The following is a 24,639-nucleotide window of genomic DNA, read 5'->3' on the forward strand; positions in this document are numbered from 1 at the left end:
AGATGAGTGTTTCCGCCCTTCCAACAGAGCTGCTCAGTATGATCTTTGATGAGATCCGAAGAAAAGAGGATATGCAAGCCGTTTCTCTCGTTTGCCACAAATGGCGCGTTAATCTTGCGCCGCTGATGTGGTACACGTTGAACACCGATCTTCTGCTAAGCAAATCTCAGTCCATGAAAGCACTTGTCAATTCGCAGAGCTTGATACTCCCTCATATCCGACGGATTATCATAGCAACACCCCGACGAGTCGCGGGCGATTCGTTTGAAATGGACCAAATCGAGCACAAATTACGTCTACTGTTAACGTCCCTACCTCGCGACCGAATCACGCACTTCATGGCCAGCACGTTGAGACCCAGCCGTCATACTATCCACATGCTTCTCAAATCCCAGCGGAAGCTCGAAGAATTGAACGTCCGCATCAGGTCCGACGAGGCCTTCACGGGCAAGGGGCCACTTCCTCTCCACACAGCTGGTCCTTCGATGGAGCCTCCACTGAAAGACCTCACTGGACTAGCTGTATATGTTCATTGCCATCCGAAGATAGCGAAAAACTCTTTTGAGTACTACCGCAAACTTCTCACATACGTTCCCAAGCTGCGGACCCTCTCCTTAGCCGGCACGTTCGATGAATATCGGCCATTCGACCAGCTGAACCTGCTTCACATCCTACAACCCGACGTAAGGGAGCTCACCCTGACAAGTCTTACTACCTTACTTCTGAAGCATATCGACCTCGGTATTAGCCACAAGCCAATTTTCAGCAACATCGAGTTTGCTAACCTTCGCACGTTATCACTGATTAACTGTAGTGACATGGCCCGCTTCTTGGGCGGCCTCCTGATACGACGCGCCAAAAACGACTGCGGCTATCTTTCCGATCTCTCTGAGTTGGAGATTTCATTCAATCCCAATTCGCCCTATCCCGACGATGACGTCCAGGTTGTGCAACACTTCCTTGAGACTGGTCCGAAGCTCGAGAAGCTCATCTTGGACGTATCGCGCCACGCCTTGATAAACAGAAACGCTATAATCGCCCAGTCCAATCTCAAGTCCTTGGAACTGGGGACGGGAAAGCTACGGCCTGCGCGTTCGTATGCAGTAGAAGACGTCAAAGCGATATTGAGCGCCTGCCACGAGCTCACACACATCGCTCTAAACCTCCCTGCAGTGAGCCTAGGATCCCTTATCGATCTAGCTCACGACTTCAAATTGGGAAGGCCCCAAAACTGTCTCACACATGTAGAGACCGAGTTCGAAGCCATGCTCGTGAGTCCCAGAACCTCCTTACTCCTCACCATTAGACCAACAGCTAACAACGACCCATCTAGACCGTACTCGCCCAACACGCCCCTCTTCACACCCTCCGCATACTGAACCTCCCAACTTTCGACAAGACCGAAAGACCACACAGACCTGACTCGCTCAACGCTACCGAACACCGATTAGCCCGCGTTCTGTACCAGAATTACGCAACGGAGATCATGCGCTTCATGGCAAAGCGCGGTACCGCACCCATTGTTCTCGACACCCGGCCTACCATCACATACCAGCTCTTCGATGAGTGTCTATGGCCTACATATCTGTTCAATAAAGGGTATGTCTGTGATGCCACAGGAAAGAGGGAGGTGATGGCGGTGCATGTGGATAGATATCCGCAGGATGAAAAAGAGTCGCTTGTGATGCGTATGGCGGGGTCGAGTATCTGATTTTTGGTTGAGGTAAGTGTAGAAGTTGGGTATGTAGCCAGCTGAGGGTAAAGGAGAAGGAGCGAGCAAACCTTTGGACGTTCAGCGACACCAAGTTGCTACCGCTTCGCCTAAGGCACGAATACAAGTGATTCAACACATGGCTTCTGATATCGCTATGTTACCATATTGAATTCTATGAGTTGTGCATTCAATGATACCCCTCCTGCCTTCCATCGTGCTAGCGCCTTGGCGCTATGGCCTCACTTCGTGGTCTACCCGACGCGCTTTCGACCTCGATCCTACTTTGCTCTCCCATCCCATCATCTGATAGTAGTTGGCGTCGCGATCGCAGCATCCCTACAAGCTCTGCCTGTAGTCCAAAAATCGTTCGACGATGGAACCTCTCCCCTGCTTGAATCCTTGGTTGGTGGGGCAACACATTGACGCGTCGTCGCACGAGCCATGTTCATGCTGAGCCGTCCACCCGCGACGCGCAAACTTCCCCCTTCCACTACCTAGGATCGTAGCAATCCGCGCTCACGATCCCACACCACTATGGCGAGCGCGACGTTCTCCGATCTGCCAACTGAGCTGGTCGTCAATGTTTTCGCTTTCGTAAGTTCCGGGCATTGCCGCTCTGCTAGCCAGAAAGCGCTAATACATCTGTTAGATCCGGCAAAAGAAAGATCAAGGCGTTGTATGTCTCGTCAGCCGCTCATGGCGGGAGCTGATGGCTCCTATCTTGTGGGAAGAGCTTGAATTCAGCTTGGGTGATCACCAAGGCTCTTCCCCTGGCCGCTCTTTGACGACGTTATTAGATCCTAACTCTGGGATCCTTCCACATGTACGGAATCTATGCTTTGCGGACTTTACGGATGAGGATGCGGAGAACCGTCTCGAGTCGTTGATCTTGGCACTTCCACGCGATAAACTCCGCATTTTCCAGGCCTATGGCGACATGCAGCATGAGCTTTTCTTGCAATTGTTGCGATCGCAGACCAAGCTCGAGAAATTCTATGCAGTAACTCCATTTACCTGCCTTGGCTCGACGAGTGACTATCATTATGCTTCCCGGGAATACCGCGCGTGGGTTGCATCGCTGACGCCTGAACTGAAGGAGATTAGTCTTCTTCTAGAGCGCGAAGAGGAAGACGAGGAAGAAGAGGTCGAGAAGAACCACCGGAATCTGCAGAGCTTTATCGACCTCTACCCTAGTCTCGAAAGGCTGAACTTGTCAGCCGATTGTGACCCTCCGATCTCATTACAAGAACTGCTCTCGCTATCGCCGGAGAGTCGCCTATTCTCCAATCTGACATCGATCAAAATGGAGGCAATGAGCTTGGTACCGGATGCTTTATATCAGTTCTCCCACAACTTCGACGTTGCAAGGTTAGAGAAGTTGCATCTCAAGGACTGCAGCTCGATGTCGCTGTTCTTCGACAGTCTCTCAGAATCGTACATTGAGACACCCGGTAAATTAAGGGAGTTGTGCATCCGCCTAGATAACGGTGTTGAAGACGAAGTGCAGGTCGAGACCACAACATCCATTGAAAACTTCCTCAAAGTCTGCTGCGCTAGACTTGAGAATCTTGAACTACACCTCTCCAACGGCAAACTTGTCGACAAAAGTTGTCTTCTGCCTCACGCTGAAACGCTTCGTAACGTCATTATCGAAAAATCCCAATACGGAATTCCGGATTCTCAGTCGCACTACTACTCGGGAGACGAAGTCGGGGTAATTTTGAGGGCGTGCACAAAGCTCAGAGGACTGGCCATCAATCTGCCACCTATCGATCTCGGACATATCACAGAGCTCGGGGACGAATTTCAATTCAAAGCAAGTGAGCGGGATTGTGCCGCTTTCAAAGATGTACTAGTAAGTAATGTTCTTTTTGTATTGGTATCTTTATTGATTGGCATCGTAGGCACAATGTGCCGCACATCCCAGTCTTCATACCATGGAAATACTGAGCGAGCCTGATATCACATTTTCTTATGATTCGGAGACATTTGAAGAGACGCCTTTGATGGAGGAACGCAGCTTCCGTGCGTCGTGCGAGGCTGCCATGAAACACTTCGGCGATCAGATCTTCAGTCACATGTCGCAGTGTGGTACAGTCCCGAGACTCCTCCTAGTCGAATCCTTTGACACTCGTGATTTTGAAGAAGGTACGCCGATGGAAGATCATTATTTCTGGCCTTGGTATATCCACAGGCGCGGAAATGTTGGAGATAATTCGGGCAGCAATCTATTAGGTGCAGCGCGCGATGAGATGGAGAAGACATCGAGGAACTACCCTGGCGACTTCATCCTCAGGCGCTTTTCTAGCTAATGTCTATCGTGGGGTTGAAACTGTATTGTATCTCGTAGTATGCAAATCAAGAGGGTAAAGTATGCTTCAGCGTGCACCACATCGGAGTAACACCTAGCATGCGCTCTATTGCAGGCCTAGTAAAGGACCTTGTTCACGCCTACAAGTCTTGGCAGTATGCTAGAGCTGCGCGTTTTTCCTACTTTTCTCGCGACACACCTTTCTTACTTCTCATCGAGGCTGCTACTACGTCAACTGCTTCTGCATCTGCTCCCGACGAACTCCACGTCCAGCCATGACGCACAGGAGCCCTACTGATATACAGCTCGAATTCGTTGCATTTCGAAAGGGATTCTGGGTATCAGGGATGTGCTGACAAGAACATGCAGGTGCGACAGAAGACCGACCAAGGCGTCGTGAGCTTCGTCAACCGTGCATGTCGTACGGCAGATATCAGGACTACACAAACACGTTCCAACGAGCTATACTCTTGGTTACTGCTAAGCTGGAGCGTTAGCTGCTAGATGATGAGCCAGCTGTACAGCCGCAGTTGCGTCGCATCTTGCAGTGTGAAGTGTATGGAGAATCTTGGCTTGCACAGTTCTTTCTTTCCTCCGTATTAATGCCAGATATCTAATAGACATGAGTATCGTCTAGCGCTTGTGTCACCGCCTGTACGTCATCTTCGTCCTCTTCATCGCTATACACATTGAGCGCCGCTCCAAATGCATCTCGGTCCCAGTCCCGTCCTTGCCCGTCTCCCGGCCACCCAGCTCTTCTCATCTTGCGCACAAGCGACTTGAACTCGTCGTCCGCGTCATCAAGCTCCCAGTACATTGGTACCGCCTCGATGATATCTGTCTGGAGACCGATCCAGCGCAGCTCGCGGAACCGTTGCTTGCAGAGCGCAAAAAACTCGCGTGGGCGATATACGTTGAAGCCCTGCCGCCAACTCTCGGTTTCGTTTTCGGCGTAGCGTTCTTGCACCACGGCATTGAGCTCTGGCGCTGGCTCGTCGGGCAGGCCACAAGGTTCCCCCCAGTAGACGTATCCATCAGCCGTGTTAATGACGAGATTGTAGCCATTACGCCCGTTGCTGTTACCGAAAGAGATGCATGACGGCGGTAACGGATCGCCGATAGGTTCAACGTAGTATTCGAGATCCCCGTCGCGGATCCGTTTCTGCATCGCATCGCTGCGGTAATCCTGGATCCGTGTGTTCTTCATGATGACGTGCGTGCCATAGGCTTTGTCTGGCTCAACAAAGTCTACAAAAGGCATGTGGCGAAGGAGGTCGATGACTGCATCGGTCTTGTTCAGGTTGGCCATGGTGGATTGTGTGATGGTTGGCCAGCCATTCTTGGGCGCTTTTGCTACGACCGAGTCATCCCAGAAGACTCGATTGCAGAAGTCGTAGTAGTCTGTTAGAAGTATGATAAATTCGACTTGATCAAAGGGCATGATAGCATGTCAACCTTGGACCCCAGGAAAACGCTGAACACGCTGGAGCCTAATTGGATGTTAGATCACCTATCTTGTAAGTTTTTGACTCAGCGTAGTCTGCAAACTAATTCAGTTTTCCCCTAGTATGAGGTGGTTGGAGGGAATGGGAAAAGAACACCACTCCAACATGGTGGGGCGTAGGCAGGGTGGATTACCTATGCTGACGGTTAAATAGGGCCTTCAAACGTCATCACGCGCCGACGCCGACGTACCCTGTTTTTGAGCAGTCTTCCAGAAAACGATGCGCCCGACGAACCTCCATTCCCCCAAAGCGCAATATATATGTACGCGTATTTCCACGTAGCAGATGCGACAAAGATAGTGTAAGTGCACGTTCGAAACGGATACATCGAATACCCAGCGCTCTTGAACTCGATGCTCGCCCCAGCGACACCACAATGAAGCTCAGAGCGGAAGAAGCAACGAGCTTCTATGGTAACGATGACCAGGCCTTGCGATCGACTACATGAAGGCTTCGCGATGGTGTCCCCTGGGAGAAGCTCGCCCGTTACTACGAGAACTCGGGCTTGAAGATGAGATTGGAGCACGACTTGATGTACAACTTCTGGTTCTTTCTTCTCGTAGAAATTGGAGTTGTCTTCTGGTTCACAGCCGATAAGCAGAGTGTAGGCACTGCTGTCTTCGTCGTCGTCGTCGTATGTCGGGTTTCCGAATCGCATACACTTGATGAACTCCGGGGCAGGTAGTCGCCTGTTGTCGTTTCGGCGCCCATGATACTGACGTGAGCAAGCTTGGATATGGTAGAGTAGAGACTCAGGCTTGAGAGAATGCGAGGTGCCAGCAAAGGTGAGGTATGCGGTTGCAAGGTGCGATGGGGCATTGCTCGTGAAGAATGCCATCACGACATTCTAGGGAAGGCACGGCCAGACAGGATAAAAAACCACTGTATAGATAGTACGAACGTGAAGGTCAATCACATTCGGTGACTTTGCTCATCCAGCATCTGGCGCACAAAGGCACTGCGTCGACGGTACTGATGATGGATTTATAAGAGAGGGGACGCAGTGTATACCTCCAGGCTGCAGCATATAATCGGAATAAGACATGGCGGAGTAAGATTGCACTCCTTCCTGTGCCCACCTGCCGTGATGGACCCTTATCGTGTCCACAAGTCTTGGCGGTACAGGAGCAAACACCGCACGAGCCACGCGTCCTCACCTCGATTGCTCTGACTCCACCTGCTAGTCACCCGCTTCCTTTGATCACGACTGCCCAACCAATCGACTGAATCTCGCGGCCTCCCGAACGCAACATGGCGTATGCGACCTTCGCCGACTTGCCGGCCGAAATGGTCGGCAATGTGTTCGCGTTCGTAAGTGGTAGCGACTGCCATGTCCATGAGAAGCGCTAACAACTCACGTAGATTCGATCAAAGTCTGATCAGCGTAGCGTCTGCCTTGTCTGCCCCACATTCAGAGACCACATGAACCCCATCATGTGGGAAAAGCTTGAGATAAAGTTAGGCACCGCTTCTCCAGAATCTCTGGCAACACTAGCAAATCCTCGCTCCGCGTTCACACAACACATACGAGAGCTGAGAGTTCTTGACGCAGTCGAATCAGCTGAGGTAGAAGCCCGTGTGATATCAGCGGTAGCCGTAATCCCACGAGATAGACTTCGGGGTCTCTGTTGCTGTTGCTACCTCAACGCACTCACGGTACAGACCCTCTTACAGTCTCAACGAAAAATCGAAATACTGGAACTCTGTACTCCCTTCACCATCCCCGGACTACTAGGGCTACCCAAGTTTGACTCCAAAGAATACCACGCATGGACGACATCAACATTACCGGATGTAGCGGAAACGCTGCTTTACATTGCCCCATACAACATACCGGAAGAGCGCGTATTGAAAAACCTCATTGCCGTCTCTGAAAATCATCCAAAGATGGAGACTTTGACACTGATCTCAATGTCGGTCTCTGGAAATAGGGGGACCTCCTTGTCCGGAATATTCACTCATAACCACAAGCTTCCACTCTTCTCGAACCTGTCGAGCCTCTCATTGTACCAACTGAGACTTGTGACAACAAAGGACCAGGCAATATCGAAGAGTATCGATCTCTGCAAGTTGCGTTTTCTACAGATAGAGGGATGCAACTACATCGTGCCCTTTTTAGAAGCACTGTCTTCATGTTATGCTCTTGGTACCGGCAAATTGGAAGAGCTCTACATCGTGCTTCCGTACCAACTCGAAGAGCCACAGATCTCTGTCAAAGCCATAGAAAAGTTACTCATGACCTCCCCCAAGCTTGAAGCGCTTCAACTGGACTTTTCTCGACATGGTATCGTTGCCAAGGACTGCATCTTGGCACACCGGCAGAAGCTACAATGCCTAATGATAGGTACCGGAGTTTCAGAAGTACGCAGCTACCTCTCTATCACGGAGATGACGGTTGTGCTACGGGCTTGCGTTCATCTGAAGTACTTAGCTGTCAACATGCCAGCTGTGAATTTGGGTCCTGTCACGAAGCTTGGGGCTCAATTCTACCCAGAAGGAGAATTTGCGGATATGCTGGTAAAGATCGGGCTGCATCATACACATGTTTTTCACTAACAAGGTTCTAGGCTTTAGTTTCCACACATCCTACACTATGCGCATATCGCATCCTCAACCTCCCAACTATCGATTTCGACAACGACGACGCCGGCGACACAGTACCTGCAAACCGACATGTCTACTTCTGTCAAGTCCTCATGCAGAATCTCGCCAACCAGATCTTCCGATTCATGGCCGACCGAGGATCTCATCTACGAGTCCTCAGCATCAAGCCTAGCTGTGATGACGTTCGAGCTGATGGGAAAGGGCTGGACGTCGACACTAATGGCCACCAATGGCCTGAGTATAATTACGCTCGAGGTTGTTCCACAGGGATCATGGGCACGAACTTCGTGATTGCGCATCCTTTGAGGAAAGTTCTAGAAGATTTCCCTGAACTGGAGTCGTTCATTAGTTACAATTGGGGAAATGGTGATTAGTGGAGAAAGCCAAGGCGCAGAAAGGTGGCAGGCCCGGAAACATACATCATCGTCATCATAGGACGATTCAAACATGAGTGAACTCAACTACAAGCTGTCAATTCCTCAACACATACCCCTTAACCTGTATCTTCTCTAGCCCTCACACCCCAAACCCATCAAGCGGCGACTCCGTACTCTCAATCACATCCGGATACACGACACCGCCCTGCCTCCTAACCTGATCCATTACCCGCATAACCACCTCCGTCTCCTCCAACCCACAAATCTCGCTCTCCAGCTTCCCATCGCGGATACACCTCGCACACTCGTCCGCCTCCCAAAACATTCCATGCCCACCCCCCGGTATCTCCTTGAACTTCTCAACGACTTCATACTCAAAGTCCGCCAGTTTCCCTCGTTTCTCATTAACAGCAGGCGTCAACGTATATGTCCTTGGCCTCGGCGCGTAATCCACCGTCAAGTCGCCTAAGGTCCCTTGTATCCTCACCGCATCACCCCCAGGATTAGGATGCTCAGCGTTGGGCGTCGTAGCAACAATAATACTCGTCCCCGCCACGCCCTGCGCCCCCGACCCCGGAAAACGCAACAACACAGTCGTCGTCTCATCAACGCCCGTCGCACACTTACTCACTGCCGACGATACCGCCGGTTCCTGTCGCTTGTCGGCTGGCTGGCAGTGCCACAACGCCATGAACAACCACGTTAGGCTATAAATCCCCAAATCCAACAACGCGCCGCCCGCGAGATCAGGATTAACCATTCTATGCTGCGTCCCAAACTCCTTTTGCACATCATTCCAGAAACTGAAGTCGGCGAAGACGCGCTTGATATCTCCCAATTTCCCTTCTTGTATGATGGAGCAGACTTCCCGTGACAAGGGGAAGAAACGCGTCCATACAGCTTCCATCATGAACCTGCCTTTTTCTCTCGCTAGTTTCCTCAGTTCCTGGCATTGAGCTGCGTTGACGGTGATAGGTTTCTCAACGAGCAAATGTTTTCCGGCGTTGAGACAGAGGCGGGCGTGGTGGTAGTGGTGGGAATGGGGGGTTGCGATGTAGATGATGTCGATGTCTGGGTCGGAGACGAGCTCGGTGTAGGAGCCGTAGGCGCGTGCTGTGGGGGGTGCGTTGATGGATTTGAGGAGTTCGGCGGCACGGCTTGCCGACGTGGAAGATGCTGCTGCTGCGACGACGTGGCGGATATCGGAGGCATCGCGGGTTTGTGGATCGATGAGGAGGTCTTTTGTGAATGCTGGAGTGGTGTTAGGATGGGTAGGTTAAGGAAGATGAGGGTGGTTTACTTGTGGCTATACCTCCCGTTGCTGGAAATCGATTAGCCTTCTCTCATCGTGTGTAATCAGGCTTGGTTGTGCGTACCCAAGATACCCCACCTTAGCGTGAACGGCTCCGAACTCATGTTTGCGAAGTTGTATTACCCCAATGTTGAGACGAAAAGAGAAGACAGAGATGAAATGGAGAACACTCCCTTTGTCACCCCCATCACTATATACACAGCCTGATCCTACATGTCTCATGCGCCCTAGGGCACATTCATGCTGCAGGTACATGTGTGACATGCCATGATAGGGCGTTAACAACCTCTCGATTAGAGTACCCCGCAGCGGGCGGTTGCACGTCAGAGGGCCTGATGACGCGGAAAGCGGAGAGACGGGATGCTATCCGCCTTGTCTTTCGATAGCATCGCTAAATCAGATGATGAAAAAGATCTTTTTGGTCATGTTATAAGCGGTGAAGATTCCCGTTCCTTCACATACGACCATAGGACAATGAGAATTAGGCTTCCCGTCCGCTCAGCCATATACAAGCATTGTACCGGCGGATTAGTAGTTAGGTGGGTGACCACTAGCGAATCCCCGCTGTTGTATGTTTTTGCTAAAAAGTCCATCTTTTTTGCATCGACATGTTGTGGGCGCATACTCGTCGAATTGCTGTACACTATGAGCATGACATTCCAATTCAATACTAGTGATGCGTGAAATTCCGGGTATATACATTTTGAAGCCTCGTGGTCCCTCCACGTACCGTGAAAACAATGCTCCAGCAAGTGCTCGTGACCCAATACGACTCTCCATCGTCCTCCATAGTGTCGACCTTCTTTTACGGGTCGCGTCTTGACCCAATATACAGCTGCGACTGCGACCGCGACCATTTCCGAGATGTACCAGTTCGAGGGACGCCCTAGACCTTGCGCATGGCAAGCTTCTTGCGTGCCTGGATCGTGTAGGCGTACAGCGCATCCTTGAAGGCGAACAGGAAGGCGGCGGTAATGACACTCTGGGTGACCTTGGGTCCGATGCCTGTGACCGGTTAGCACATCTTCTCTCCTCCTTCGAATGCTTCTACACATACCTCCATACAGGCCAGTGTATCCCTCCTCCCTGATGATGCGCCTGAAGGTGGTCAACATGTCCTCCCTCGGACCATCCCTGCCCGCAACGTGCATCCTGCTCTTAACAGTGATGTACGGGTAGGTGATGCTGGTAGCCAACAGCTTGCCCAAAGCACCGAGGTAGAAGGCATCCTTGGGCGTAACCCTCCTCCGCTTCTCCAGCATCTGCTTCAGCTGCTCGAAGACGGTGTATTGCAGAATGGGGTTGATGACCAAGACCAACGCCGGCATGACACCAGCGAACAGGCGCGCGGGGCCCTCATCGCGGACGAGAGCGAAGAGCGTGCCAAGCGTCGATGGCGCTTTCTGTGCGGGGGTAGGCGCGCCCGGGAGCGACTCGTCGGAGGCTTCGGATTTGCGCGTCGTCATGCGCGTGTTGACGACCCAGATGGGGTTGGTCATGAGGACGGTTGCGCTGCCGGCGAGGGCGCCTGCCATCATCGACTCGACCGTGGTGAGCTTGGAGGAGGCGCGACCGGCTTTTAGCGCAGCCTTCTCGAAGAAGGAGCGGGTCCATTCGTACCCTGATGCCGTCAGTACTTTGAAGTATCCTTTAGAAGTGTGTTGCCGTACAGTAATAGTAGACGAAGTTTGTGACGCTGATGCCGAAGAGGGCGGAGTCGAGACCGGCGTAGAGGCCTGCGACACCCTCGCGCTTGATGATGCGGCGCGCGGCATTGAGCGTCGACGACTGAGCGCGCTTGGATTCGACCTGGGCGCGGGTAGAGAGGGTGATGAGCGGGTAGCTGGGGGTTGTTAGCAGCCCGCATCGCTTCGTCGCGATGGCGCATACGTCAGAGCCATGGACAGCAGTCCTCCACCAGCGCCAGCCAGCGCATGCGCAACATTGTCGCTCTGCTGAGCCGCCGTGCTCTGGGGCACCGAGGAAGTCGACTCGATGAGCTTCTCCTGCGCCTTTTCCTGTGTTTGAGACATGGTCGAATGTAAAGTTTGGTCGCGCGGGAGTTGAAGAGGGGAAGCGGGCGGTTGTCGCGACGGGAGGAAGGAGCAGCCGGTAAGCCGATGGGATTGGGAAGGTTAGGATAAACAGTGAAGGAAAGGGTATCAAAAGGGAAGCAGCTTCAAGTCTCGTCGGATGGTCTGCGTCTCCGCATTTGAGCTGCGGCTCCGGCTGGCTTGTGAACGTCACCAAGCATTTCCGGGGTAAGACGTACAACCGAGGCAACAACTTCCCCCGATCTAGTCGCATGCGGTAATCCTCTCCAAACTACCAACATGTGCAATCTCCTCGCCTCATGCACTGCACAACAAACATGTAATCATCAGTCTTGATTGGTTGTTGCTACTGGATTATTCTGCAACTACCTCTTGTATATCCTCCTCTCTGCTACCCGAAACGGTACATAGAGCACCGCTGCCAGCACAACTGCTACCTCCAACCCGATGTCGCCCGTAGTTTCCGCGATGGGTCCTGTCCACCAGATCTGTCCCATACACGGGATGATGAGGCCAAAGGAGAGCAGAAACGCGCCAATTGCCGCGAGACCGGGTGGCAGCTTGCTCGGCTCGTCCCACGCCTCTTCATCCTCGGTATAAGCCATGGAGCTGCTGCGTCGGAACAGCACGTGTTCGGTGATGGCGATGCCAATGAAGGCCGCACTCCAGTACCCGATGACGCCGATGAAGTTCTCGAGGTTGAGGAAGAAGCTACTGGATGCCTCGACAGCAACGCCAATTACGATTCCAGTAATGACGATGCTGAAGAAGATGCGCGGGATGCGGAAGAGCCAGGGAAGGAGCATCTGCAGGTTTAGTGTTACGCTGTACATCGTTGCCGACAGGTTACCCAACATGCTAAAGGCAAGCACGACTGTGACGAAGCGACCAAACCCGCCAGCTGGCTGAAGCATGGCTGCAAGGACACCACTCGCTGCGTTGACGTCGTACCCAGCCTGCCATGAGGCAATGTTTGGCGTCGCACCTCCCATCGCTGCACCGAGCGTCATCAGCAGGACCGTAGGCAGCGCAAGACCGGTGTAGGTGTAGAGTGCGATCCGGAAGGGAGGAGCCTTGGGATGCATGTATGTCGAGAAGTCGCTCGCAAGTGCAGCCCATGGAAGCATGAAGCTCGCCACTAGACCGCCAAACGAGAGGACCTGTGACGCTGTAGCAGCGGGTGCTGGGACCTGCTGGCTGAGACTGCTGCCCCCGCATCCTGCCGCAATGATGAGTGCGGCCAATGCTGGAATCCATGCCCAGGCCTCGTAGTGATGCAATACACCAAAGCCGCAGAAGGAGATGACCAGCGACAATATAGCGATGATGACGATACCCACCGTGGCGTTGATGGTTGCTCCGTCCTGCACCGCCGACAGTGCCATACCGCCAATGACACTATCGACTACGCAGAAGCCCGTCAGCGTTGCAAGGTTGAGCAATATCAACAGAGAAACAAAGTATTTCCCGAAGGAAAACCTCGCCTGGACCAGCTGTCGCATACCCGTCTTCGGCCCCCACGTACACATGTACGCCACCGGCACCGTCGACACGAGGGTAAAGAAAAGAATAACCAGCGCCGCGTCCCTCAGACTAAGAGCAAAAGACATTGTGCCCACCATGCCAAAAGTCACACTGCATACCCGTTAGCCAGCATGCAAGGCCACCACTCCCCAATTGACCACTTACGGCAACGGATTACAACTCATGCAAAACCAAAGCGTGAAGATCTTTGAATACTGCGTCTCTGTCCTATCCTCATACGGCACAGGCGTACACCCTCTGAGCTCAACATCACCTTTCTTTTCCAGAAAACTCAGCACCCCTCTCCACCCTCCAACTCTTTCGTGCTTGCCCACCGTGACATCGCCATGTTGCTGCTCCACTCCCGCGACTTCCCCAACCGAGAGATTGGGCCGCTTGATGTCTTCCTGTTCCCGCGAAGGAGCACCACTCCCCACCCTGCTACTGCCTACACCTCCATTCGGGGCGTCTGCCATCTCTTTTCCCGGACCCGTGGTCTCTTGGCTCGCAGCAACCGTTTTCGCCGCTCCACCCCGAGATATTGCGCGTGTAAAGTTTGTCAGTCGTGCGTAAGGGACCCGAGATGATGGTACAGACGCCGTTGACGACCCACTCGCTATGTCCGTCTACGGCTTGCAATGCGAAGTAATAGTGTGAAACCGCTCAGTCGTGTGATGCGATAAGGCCCGGCGCGACTATATACCTGAATCATTTGCTCCACCCAGTACAACGTCGTTATGACTCTTTGCTTACCCCATAGTGGCGGGCTGGTGACTATCGCGAACAGAGATTTTTTGCAAACACGACATTTCTGGTTCGCGCATCCTGTGCCCGGCAAGGCTAGACGCGCACCCGTTCGGCACCGAGCGCTGCAAAATCGTTTCAATGCACGAATGCACGCATCCCACAACAAAGGGTCCATGACGATCTGGCCCACCTCGCGCGCTGCTAAGCCGACAACCGCATGATAGCCGTCTAATAACCGCGCCTTTGACTGTCTGCAGCCGTAGCTTCAGGATGCCACTCCGACCATGACGGAGGTGGATGTGCGATGCGTATGCCGTGGTGTGCATGAGGTCTTGTCGGCTGCATGCTTGCTGCGCTGCGCAATGGCCTGATTATAGACGCGCTTGCCGACTTCTCGCCGGTCTGCCGGACCTTCCCCACGGTCTTGACCGAGATGGGCGACACTCGTCCAACCACACTGCGTGCGGTGCTTGATACTCCGACGAGGGCGTGTAGCGTCCTCGGGGAGAGTGATGTTAGTTATCATGGGCGTTGAGCGCTGCGGCGTCGCCTTGCATGAGGCTGTCCCTCTTCGCTCATCTCCTTCTGCTGCGCTGATATTTGGAATCTGGTCATGGCTGCCGACGAAGAGAACAAGCGTGAACCTGTACCGGTCGACGAGGCTGCTGTTGCACCTGAGCTGCCGGTGGAAGGTGAAGTCGAAGTCCCATATAGCATATACACCAGCAAAGAGAAATGGCTCATCGTAGCCATGGTTGCGTTGGCGGGATTTTATAGGTACACTCTTTCCTTTCATCTCATCTCAAGATACACACATAGAACAACAACTAACACCACCTCAGCCCCCTCCCCGCAAACATCTACTTCCCAGCAATCCCAACCCTCGCCCGCGCCTTCAACCAAACATCCGAAGCCATCAACCAAACCGTCACGGTGTACCTAGTCTTCCAAGGAATCAGCCCTATGCTATGGGGCCCCATCAGTGACCGCTACGGCCGCCGCCTCGTCTACCTGGTATGTCTTAGCATCCTCGTCGCCTCGTCCATCGGCCTAGCCCTCTGTCCAACCAGCCACTTCTGGCTGCTCCTCTTCCTGCGCTGCTTCCAGTCCGGCGGCAGCGCCAGCACCATCGCCCTTGGCGCAGGCGTCATAGGCGATATATCCACGAGCCGCGAAAGAGGCGGCTACTTTGGCATGTTCAACCTCGGTCCTATGCTCGCTCCGTGTATCGCACCTGCGATTGGAGGTGCGCTCTCGCAGGGTTTGGGCTGGCGATCTATCTTCTGGTCTATTGTCATCATGGTAGCGGTTTGCCTGCTGTGCATCGCGCTTTTCCTCCCTGAGACCCTGAGGAGCATCGCGGGTAATGGCAGTATCCCTGTGCCCCGCCTCCAACGCGCTATCCTCCCTATCGTGGGCCAAAAAGCAACGAAAGAAGCCTTCGACCCGGACTCCCGCGCTAAGGCTAAACACTCTGTTAATCCGTTTGTGCTCTTTACGTACCCTGATGTCATTGTCCTCTTGACTTTTACCGGGCTGGTCTACGCCGTCAATTACACAATCACCGCCACCATTTCTTCGGCTTTTGCAAAGATATACCCCGAGTTGTCTGAGACGGTGCTGGGGCTTTGCTACCTTCCCGTCGGTGCGGGTATGATTCTGGGCTCTACGATGACGGGCAAGATGCTGGATTGGGAGTACAGACGCATCAAAGAGCGGTGTGGTGATAACTTCACCATCGAACACGCCCGGTTACGCATAATGCCCTTCTACCTCTCCCTCTTCATCGTCTGCGTCATTGCTTGGGGTTGGACGATACAGGCTAAAGCACATATCGCCGTGCCCCTCATTCTGGGCGTTATGCTAGGCTGGACGTCGATTGGTATTCTCAACACCACCATGACACTCAACATCGATATTCTGCAATCGCGCAGTTCGGGCGCAACGGCGTGTACGAACCTGGTGCGCTGCTCGCTGGCTGCTATCTTGGTGTCTATCATCGATCGCATGGCGAGTGCGTGGGGCGATGGCTGGACGTATACTTTTTGGGGTGGCATATGTTGTTTGTTGATGCCGCTTATGTTGCTGGAGATCAAGATGGGGCCTGTGTGGCGGAGGAGGCGCGAAGCCAAAGAAGTAGAGGACGAGAAGGCTTGATCTGGTTGTTGGGGAGGAATTGAAAGAGATCGAGCAACGGTTTTTGGTTGGTGAAAAGCATTATACCCTTTTGTTGAAAGTTAGCATAGCGTTGGATAGTATCGCTGAGAATTATATTTCTTTGCAGATTTATCACATGTTTTGGTTGCTAGTGATCAGGGTGAGTCAAGTATCTTTTGGTCCTGTGCAAGAAGGGATTAGCTACACTACCAAGACCTCACTCCACCATTTTCAAGCTCTGTCCTCTTTCCTCATATCACCATACCACTACTTTTGATCGAGTCCTCAAGATCCTCACACCATCCCCTCTCATCTCCCCACCGTAAAACCCCCACCACGTCATCCTAACCCCCCCTCGTAGGCACAGGTTCCTCGCTCGTCAACGGCTCCTTCGAGACACCATCCTCCACACCATCCACACCATCCACACCATCCTCCACACCCAACTCTCCAACAGCCACACGACCAAACAATTTGTTGCAGTAATGACCAGAACGACAAGCAGGTCCGCAAGTACCCGGTGGGCATCCATAATCCGCTGCCGTTACCACAGGAGGAAGGGAAGCAGAGATTTCGTCGGGGATGTGACGGGCATTGATGTCGACGGTGTTGGTGTTGGTGTCGGTGATGGTGACGACGTAGACTGGGTTTGTTGGTTCGGGTTCTTGATGGGCGGTGGAAGGGGTAGGGAGGGTGTCGGTGACTGTGACGACGTAGACTGGGTCAGTAGGTTCAGTTTCTTGACGAGCGGTGGTGGAGATAGTGTCGGTGACCGTGACGACGTAGACTGGGTCAGTCGGTTCAGCTTCTTGATGGGCGGTGGTAGCGATAGTGTCCGTGGCTGTGACGACATAGACCGGGTTACCACTCGCTTCATCTTCTTGACGAGCCTTCATAGCATTGAAGTCGGTGACTGTGACGACGTAGACTGGGTCAATTCGTCCAGCTTCTTTAGTGTTGGTGTTGGTAACCGTAATGACCCCGACTAGATCAGTCGGTCCAGCTTCTTGACGGGCGGTTACACGCTTGACATGGGTGACCGTGACAACGTAGACTGGCTTCCCACCCGCTTCAGCCTCTTGACGAGCGTAAATATCGTTGGTAGCCGTAGCCGTCGGGGTGCTTGGAACATGACTTGCGAAAGGGCAGTCAGGTCCAACCCAACCCGGAGGACAAGACTTCGTCGGTTTAGGCGGTGAGACGACAACGCTGCAGTCGCTTCCAACATGACCAGGAGAGCAAGTCGATGTCGGCACCGCTTGCCTGGCAACAAGACGCTGAGACCGTCCTCCGAGATCCTCAGACGCGAGTCTAGGCGCATGAGTAGCCCTCGCCTGCCTTGCGACCCACCGCTGGGACCGTCCACCGCCGTAGTCCGGGGGGAAGATAGTGCTAGTCGCCATGGGCCAGCAAAAGTGTATATCAGGATTATCATCGCGGGTAAAGGCAGAGGAGTGGCAACCGCACTCATACGAGGTAGAGCAAGTAGGCTTAGACTTATCCGGTCCGCATTGAATATGCGTAGAAATCGCAGTAGCATAAGTCTTGGAGTCCCACTCGGTGATCTCAGTGCAAGTCGCAGTAGTTGGCAGGGCCTGGCGACGCTGCGCAGTGACAGAGACACGAGTCGGGCGGACGGAGTCCGAGAAACCTTCAGAGGGCTTAGGGATTTCAGAGTCCCCGGAGGTCTTGGTCTTGGATGGCTTTGGAGGCTTGTGCGTCTTGATGGACTTGGAGGTGTGGACGCTGGCTCGGGTGTGGGACTCGACTACGGTGAGCTGGCGGCGGTGCGCGGTGATGGTGCGGGTGAGCTCAGTCGAGTCGGTGGTTTCCTTGGAGGTGTAGGCGTTGGAGCGGGCTGGTGGAGTGCGCACTGTGGTGCAGTACTTGGGGTTGTTGCATGGCCTTGTTGTTAGGGTTGTCTCGCTGCCTTGGCTCATGGCGAAGCCGATGAAGCCTAGGGCGGTGAGGCAGAGAGTGGTGAACTTCATTTTGGCTGTGATGGGGTTAGTATCGAGGCAGTGAGATGTGTAGGGACTTTTTGGGCTACCTGAAGTTGATGATGTTGGGGAAAGGGAAGAGAAGTGGGTAGAGAGTGGAGAGTAGAAGGAGAGGAGCAGTAAAAGAGGTTTATATACACGTCTATTGCAATGCAGACACGACAGTCCGATCAAGACACTGCCTGGTCGGTACTCACCTCCGTTTGTGAGGATCACTTTTGCGGTAATACTGCGGTAAGAGACGTGAGTGGTCTACGCAGATGCGATGGGGCGGGGACGCCGGAGTTCGGGGTGAACCGTTTGCTGAGAGATCAGTGAGTAATCGAGCACGAAACACCTGCGACCTAATAATATGCCCAAATTACGGTGAGTGCACTCATCTCACGGCGTAAGATGACAAGACAATTTGTGTTAAATGGATCAATAACAGAGTAAATAGATTGGACGGTAAAAGGATATCCGGCCGTATTCGAGATAATGATAATGCAATACTACTCAGACTCCGAAGTGCGCAACTCTACCTGTATATCCGTGTAATAGATATGCCCCGTCTATATCAACAGACCCTGTGTAAAGTTCTCCAATGCAGCCCGATACTGCTGACTATACTCTATGATGATCTGCTGCTGGTACCAGCTATGTCGCGCATTGTGGTCGGCCACAAGATTATGCGCAAGCTCGTGACAGTACGTGCAGAACCAACTGTCCAGAGCTGTGAGTTTCCCTTCCTTAGTCTGACATCCATCGCTATGCAAGGCGATGAACCAAGCGAGGTTGAAGAACAGACTACCATTCATATTGAACGCCACCGTGTTAGACTTCTTGTCGAGGAAGATGTTTACCGCCGCAGGGTTGACGCTGAAGATTGATGTGAGGCCAAAGATGAGCGGTAGGAATTTCTGAAGGTGAGATTGCAGGTCGGTGAGCGGCGCCGTCTCGTCGCGCCCGTAGTAGATGTCGACGTGACGGCCAGAGAAAGGCACCGAGAACGCTTTATGCAGGTTCTCCCATTGTTCGCCGGTACAGTAACCTCCACGGTCAAGTTCCGTTGGGTCTTGGTGATGTTTGGTGTTGATGTTCTCCATACCAGTGGGCCGACATTCCTTAATAGCATTCTGGATGTTCGATTTCGTGGCTTGGATGTCGCGACTGATCTGGGGGCCGTCTGTACCCTTGGAGGAAGAGGAAGGTGCGCTAGGCGCGTTCTTGAAACCGAGCTTCTTCGCCCAGTTGTTGATGAGACCCTGCTCCTCTGGTTGACGGCCGTGATTGGCGATCTCCATGCCACCCTCTGGACTACCAAATGCACCAGGCATGTGCTTGCCTTTCTCGGGGGTCTCAGGTGGGATGTTTTCTCGCTCCTCTGACTTCACATGACCAGACTTGGCTTGCTCGGCAACTCGTTGCTGTTCCTCTTCTTCACGCTCTTGCTCGGCTTGCTTGGCGATACGCGCTTCATGCTCTTTCTTACGTAGAATACGCTCGACGTTGATACCCTTTTGCTGGAGTCGGCGTAGAGGCTCAGTCAAGATGCGCTCTAACGCAATCGCGTCGTTGCGCTTCGGCCGCGATACAAGTAACCTTACCAGTTCGCTTGACACCTCGTAGAGATCGTATTTCGGTGTGATGCTAAGCACGTACCCCGTGCCACGCACCTTGATGATAACAGCCGATTTACGTGAAGATGTTGCAACATTGCGCTCCGCCAGTGAGTAACGAATAGAGATATCCGACACACATTGCACCGTCAAATTAGAACCCAGCCACTTGGCGTCATGTCTGATAGCCTTTGAAGAAGCATCGCGTTCATACTCGTGAAGGAAGAGACGTACACGCTCCAGGATGTCTCGTCGAAGATCTTGAGCGGGTGTCTGGTCGCGCGCTACTGTGCCGATGCGTTGGTCAGTCTTGACCAGCTCCGAGACTTTCTGGACACCGAATCGAGCGTAGAACTCCTCGAGAAGCTCTTCCTGTGGAGCTGCGATGATGAAGTCGCGGAACCGGGTCATATAGTTAACGTTATCGATAATCACGATCTCGCCAGCTTTGTTGAGCGACCACTCGCGGTGGACGTTGTCCTCATCAAGATCATCAATGTCGTCTTCGCCTGCATCGGCGACGTTCTTACTATCCTCTTTGATATCGCGGTAGCCAAGAAGCAACCTCGATGCTATAAGTGATTTGACCAAATCCTTATCCTTCCACAGATTCGGAGCATGTTCGGCCAGCTTTCTCAGCAAATCGAGATATTTCTCTTGCCCAATGGTGTTGAGGAACCGAGCAGGATTCTTTGCGAGGAGGTACGCTAGATCATGAGTAGTCGGCTCGTGCTTTGCGCCAACCTTGAGAAGGAAGACTGTAGCTTCCGCGCCATAGTGAACGTAATCGAGGATGCCACGGTACTCTTGATCACGACCCACGAAAACATGCTCGGGTGGATCGTAGTGATGGATGCGCATCTCGGTCTTGCCAGTTTGGTTCTTGGATCTGTCTTCGAATCCGCTGCAAGCGGGGTCAAGGTAATACTTCCGAAAGATTGGTACGATGTTGGAAGTCGCGAGGTTCTGTATGAGCCCTTTGTATTGATCCAACTCGGATCCGCGCGAAGCAAGATAGGCAAACTGCATTTCTGCATCAAGCTTAGTCTTGGGGGGTGTCTTCATGAGGTATTGAACACATGGGCCTATGCTTGGATCGCGCTGAACCCCTAGCTTCTCGGCATGACTCCGAAGATCGCTTCTTAAAATGGGAAATCCTAGGCATGCTGCGTGCTCATTGGTGTAGCACTGGAACGGACCAACCAACGCCGGGAAAGGAGCCTGTTCTGTCGGCAAAATCGGAAGGGTGAGGGCAGCGAACTTCTGATGCTCTACAGCGTAGTTATTCTTGTAGTAGTTCGTTAACAGGTAATCCATCGCACGCATGTACAGCTGGAGATCCTTGGCTTGACCGGCGCGATGGAGTATGTTTGCGACGGTGATGGAATCTGGGCACTGTCGTAGTCCAAGACGCAGCAGCAATACACCCTCACGTGTAGTGGGCTTGAATTCGAAAGGCAGCTTGATCTGAGTCAGGCCTAGAGCTACAATAGCCGGGTCGGGGGCATAAAGGTCTGAAGCTTTGAACTGCTCGCCAGGTTTTACTAGAGTACCTTCTCCAGGCAAGAACGCTGTCTGCTGTAGACGACTAAGATCCTTCGCAGGTATTTCGTTTATGACCGACGCGAAGTAGCGGATAAGGTCAACGTGATTCCAAGTCGGCTTCTCGGATTTCTCGGACTGTTGCGCGTCGCGACTGCGCATTCGATCAAACACCATAGGAAGATCGATGGTCTTCCGAACACCGAGCGCCAATAGGAACTTCTCCTTTGAGCCTGCAAACGGTGTCACGGTTGGCAGATCGTCAAAGAGCTTAACAGTGGGAAAGTACGACTCCGCCGGGCGTCGCATGCCCATCTTCGTCGGCAGGATCGTGTGTGGGGTCAGGATCTTGACAACCGTCTCCTTGGAATTTCCATCGAGTTGTTCCCAGCACTTGGATGTCAGTGTTAGCACAGAGAGAGCAAGGTTCTCGTCTTTGGTGAAATCGTCTAGCTGCGGGCGTGTTGTCATGTGTCGAAGCCAGCGAACCATTGACAATTCCACCCAGCCGAAAAGTTGCAGTTGTTTGATCGACATGCCTCTGGTGAAGGAGAAAGGAATAGTGTCCGGTGGGAGAGGTAGGTGTGCACCGATACGCGCTGGGTTAACGAACGTGCCAATGTCGCCCAAAGCGAGTATCCTGCCAGAGTTCTTTTCTGGCTCAATGTCGATGTTAGCGATCGTGTTTTCGAACAAGCTACGAGAGCCGGGCACATCAATTTCGCCGCTTTCCAGCTTGGATCCACACCACTTAAGAAACTCGGAAAGCTCATCTTCGCTGAGTGCTCGTGATTCTAATCCTTGACGAATATCCTGCATTGTGAGCTCTGTGATGAAACCGCGATTGTGTAGATTGAGCATAAAGTCGACTGCTGCATTCGCGAGTTCTTGTGGGACCATGGGTACTTCTCCCAGGAAACTTAGAGTTTCTGCAGGCATACGCACACGCTTACTGGACATGACGCCCTTGGTCGAAAGGATGTCGATGGATCGTTCCTTCGAGCAATTCCAGAACGCCTCGTCGATCTTATCTCCGAGGGATGTAGAAGGGTGCGATGATTTGGCCGTGTATTGTTTGAATACGTAAGCAGTCTTCGTGATCAAAGTCTCTATGGGTTCCTTGCCGAATTGGGTCTGTAAAGCTGCCAGTTCTGCTGCGTAGGTGATGCGACAGGCCAACCCTGCAACGCGCAGAAGCTCAATATTCCAGGTAGAAATATAGCGAGCGTTCATGTCGACATTCTCGCGCTCAACCGTCGGGATGAGAGATGGCGCAGAGATGTGCGCGAGGTAGCCAGTCGTCTGGGCAGTCGGAAATCCGATAAAGATTCGTCCAGATTTTGTCGGAAGAACTTCTGCAAAGATCTTGTCGGCAAGCGCAGCTGAACTGCCAGAGCCCGTGGCCAGCGTGGCTGACGGATCTTGGTATGGACAAGTCAAAAGAGCGATTTTGGTCGTCTTCGGAGGTGACTTCTTAGTTGCGCGCTCAATCTCCGCAGCGAAATTTCGTGAGACTTTAGTGGCTGCCACCACAGTGCATACTTGCAAGAAGATGGTGCCAGTCGAATCGCCTGCTATCTCTTCAATCGTATTGGTCTTCTCGGCCGCGGGTTTGACGTTCTTCGTGGGCGGCGGAGGAGGCGCCGATGCGAATTTTGAGAAGAAACTCCGTAATGAAGTACCTGCGTTGCGAACTTCTTGTTGTACGAGGTCGGCAGCTTTCTTTGGGGGTATCTGAGCAGTAGCAATGACGTTCATCCAGGCCGCATCAATTTGAGAGTGCTGTTGCGTAACATCAGTCACCCGCATCAAGCCGCCTTCGGTCTCAGTCTTCAGTCCGTTAGGCACACGGACCATTTCCGGGGGTGATATCTTCTTGGTGAACGACGCAACGACGTAGTCGTCCACGTGAAGCTCGATACTTTGCAGACCAACGAATGTGAGACTCGTGGCCAGAAACTGACACAACGTGGGCAGATTCGGAAGCTTTGATGGGTTGTAAGACGCAGATTCGACTTTTGCTTGCCGGTATTCCAGCATGAAAATGGTGTCTCTCGATTCATGTTCAGCCGGTACTGGGGCGGCCTTGGTTGAAAGCATATTACCCTTCCAGTAGAACGCCATAGTCCTGTCTCCTGAAACGACGAAGGGCTCATCGCAATCGGCGAACACGCTGTAGAATCCGACACCGAAAGCCCCAATCTTTGTTTCGTCCGGATTACCGTCCGCGATGCTTTTCAAACGACTCCAATCCGCGGGCGTGAATGGCTGACCATTGTTGCTAACAACGAGTCGCTTGAGGGTGTGATGTTGAATGATGTGCTTCAGTAGAATGGGGTCATCGGCGCCTTGAGGTGTAGGAACAGTAAGAGATGGGTCGGTCTCGAATTTGATGATGACTTGATCTGCTTTCGCATCTGCAGCATTTTGTATCAATTCTCGTAAGGTTGTGTGCTCGCTGGAGTATCGCGCTAGAACTTTGTCTATCAAAGCCCGGGTGTTGACCGTGACCTCGCTGTCGAAGCCATCGGCCATCGTTTGGTTGCGCAGCCGCGCAAAATCTATCGCTGCCATCTTGAAGGTGCCTTCCGAAGGTGTGCAGCACAATGTTTTTGGAGATCTGAAGCTACAGTGGCGATGTGCTTGCTAGGACCTCGGGGTTGGTGGTATTGACAGCACAAGGCTGTGTCAAACAGGATTATGAGACTTCCAAACGTAAAGAGATCTTCTAAATCTACCCCGCTAACGGTGCCGAGTGAAATACGTCCGGAATGGGGATGTGCTTGTAATGAGAATGTGCTCGTGGACCAGGCGGCCTGCAAGAACCGTGGGCGGCGGTGGCGAAGACAGGAGGACCAGCCAGACGCAGAATAACGTTACGCAACAAAAGACAAACTCCGGATATGCTCACGCTATGCAAGACGTAGGAAACATATCAAAGAGGACAGTGCAGCCTGGTGGGAGGCGAAGGGGCGTGGGTGAGATGTCGTGTTTCGTGTGGCACTTGTTGTTGCAGGCGCTGACGCAGGGGCCAACACCGAAAGCGGCTTAGTCTTCTTTGTTCGGGCCACCGCCACGAGGCCGAAGCTTTGAGGATCGCCAACCGTTTCACCGTCCGAATATTCGACGCATCATGCAAGCACCCGCCAGCACAGCGTCATCTTCTTGATCAAGCATATTGTTTTTGGCCACTA

General features: G+C 52.8%; 9 protein-coding genes across 9 annotated transcripts; 3 read left to right on the forward strand and 6 right to left on the reverse strand.

The window, feature by feature from the left end:
• Positions 1-2: 2 nt before the first annotated feature.
• J4E84_008398 (uncharacterized protein) lies at positions 3-1,842 on the forward strand (the record flags this gene model as incomplete). Its single annotated transcript, XM_049390972.1, has 3 exons — positions 3-1,271; positions 1,334-1,599; positions 1,749-1,842. The coding sequence occupies 3 exons, from the start codon at positions 3-5 to the stop codon at positions 1,840-1,842; spliced, it is 1,629 nt and encodes a 542-aa protein (XP_049241314.1).
• A 406-nt stretch (positions 1,843-2,248) lies between these two features.
• Positions 2,249-4,026, forward strand: J4E84_008399 (uncharacterized protein; the record flags this gene model as incomplete). Its single annotated transcript, XM_049390973.1, has 3 exons — positions 2,249-2,308; positions 2,364-3,569; positions 3,619-4,026. The coding sequence occupies 3 exons, from the start codon at positions 2,249-2,251 to the stop codon at positions 4,024-4,026; spliced, it is 1,674 nt and encodes a 557-aa protein (XP_049241315.1).
• Positions 4,027-4,638: 612 nt separating this feature from the next.
• On the reverse strand, positions 4,639-5,466 carry J4E84_008400 (uncharacterized protein; the record flags this gene model as incomplete). The annotated part of the gene is made up of 1 exon (XM_049390974.1): positions 4,639-5,466. The coding sequence occupies one exon, from the start codon at positions 5,464-5,466 to the stop codon at positions 4,639-4,641; it is 828 nt and encodes a 275-aa protein (XP_049241316.1).
• A 3,184-nt stretch (positions 5,467-8,650) lies between these two features.
• Positions 8,651-9,927, reverse strand: J4E84_008401 (uncharacterized protein; the record flags this gene model as incomplete). The annotated part of the gene is made up of 3 exons (XM_049390975.1): positions 8,651-9,762; positions 9,812-9,832; positions 9,888-9,927. 3 exons carry the CDS (start codon positions 9,925-9,927, stop codon positions 8,651-8,653), a joined length of 1,173 nt encoding a protein of 390 aa, XP_049241317.1.
• Positions 9,928-10,709: 782 nt separating this feature from the next.
• Positions 10,710-11,856, reverse strand: J4E84_008402 (uncharacterized protein; the record flags this gene model as incomplete). The annotated part of the gene is made up of 4 exons (XM_049390976.1): positions 10,710-10,828; positions 10,881-11,444; positions 11,494-11,666; positions 11,714-11,856. 4 exons carry the CDS (start codon positions 11,854-11,856, stop codon positions 10,710-10,712), a joined length of 999 nt encoding a protein of 332 aa, XP_049241318.1.
• Positions 11,857-12,242: 386 nt separating this feature from the next.
• J4E84_008403 (uncharacterized protein) lies at positions 12,243-13,877 on the reverse strand (the record flags this gene model as incomplete). The annotated part of the gene is made up of 2 exons (XM_049390977.1): positions 12,243-13,512; positions 13,567-13,877. 2 exons carry the CDS (start codon positions 13,875-13,877, stop codon positions 12,243-12,245), a joined length of 1,581 nt encoding a protein of 526 aa, XP_049241319.1.
• An 884-nt stretch (positions 13,878-14,761) lies between these two features.
• On the forward strand, positions 14,762-16,305 carry J4E84_008404 (uncharacterized protein; the record flags this gene model as incomplete). Its single annotated transcript, XM_049390978.1, has 2 exons — positions 14,762-14,925; positions 14,991-16,305. The coding sequence occupies 2 exons, from the start codon at positions 14,762-14,764 to the stop codon at positions 16,303-16,305; spliced, it is 1,479 nt and encodes a 492-aa protein (XP_049241320.1).
• Positions 16,306-16,649: 344 nt separating this feature from the next.
• J4E84_008405 (uncharacterized protein) lies at positions 16,650-18,296 on the reverse strand (the record flags this gene model as incomplete). The annotated part of the gene is made up of 1 exon (XM_049390979.1): positions 16,650-18,296. One exon carries the CDS (start codon positions 18,294-18,296, stop codon positions 16,650-16,652), a length of 1,647 nt encoding a protein of 548 aa, XP_049241321.1.
• A 560-nt stretch (positions 18,297-18,856) lies between these two features.
• J4E84_008406 (uncharacterized protein) lies at positions 18,857-24,019 on the reverse strand (the record flags this gene model as incomplete). The annotated part of the gene is made up of 1 exon (XM_049390980.1): positions 18,857-24,019. One exon carries the CDS (start codon positions 24,017-24,019, stop codon positions 18,857-18,859), a length of 5,163 nt encoding a protein of 1,720 aa, XP_049241322.1.
• Positions 24,020-24,639: the final 620 nt, after the last annotated feature.

This window comes from Alternaria hordeiaustralica (assembly GCF_023758085.1).
Source record: "Alternaria hordeiaustralica strain BMP 2776 chromosome Unknown scaffold_21, whole genome shotgun sequence".
In the NCBI taxonomy this organism is placed as follows: Eukaryota; Fungi; Ascomycota; class Dothideomycetes; order Pleosporales; family Pleosporaceae; genus Alternaria; species Alternaria hordeiaustralica.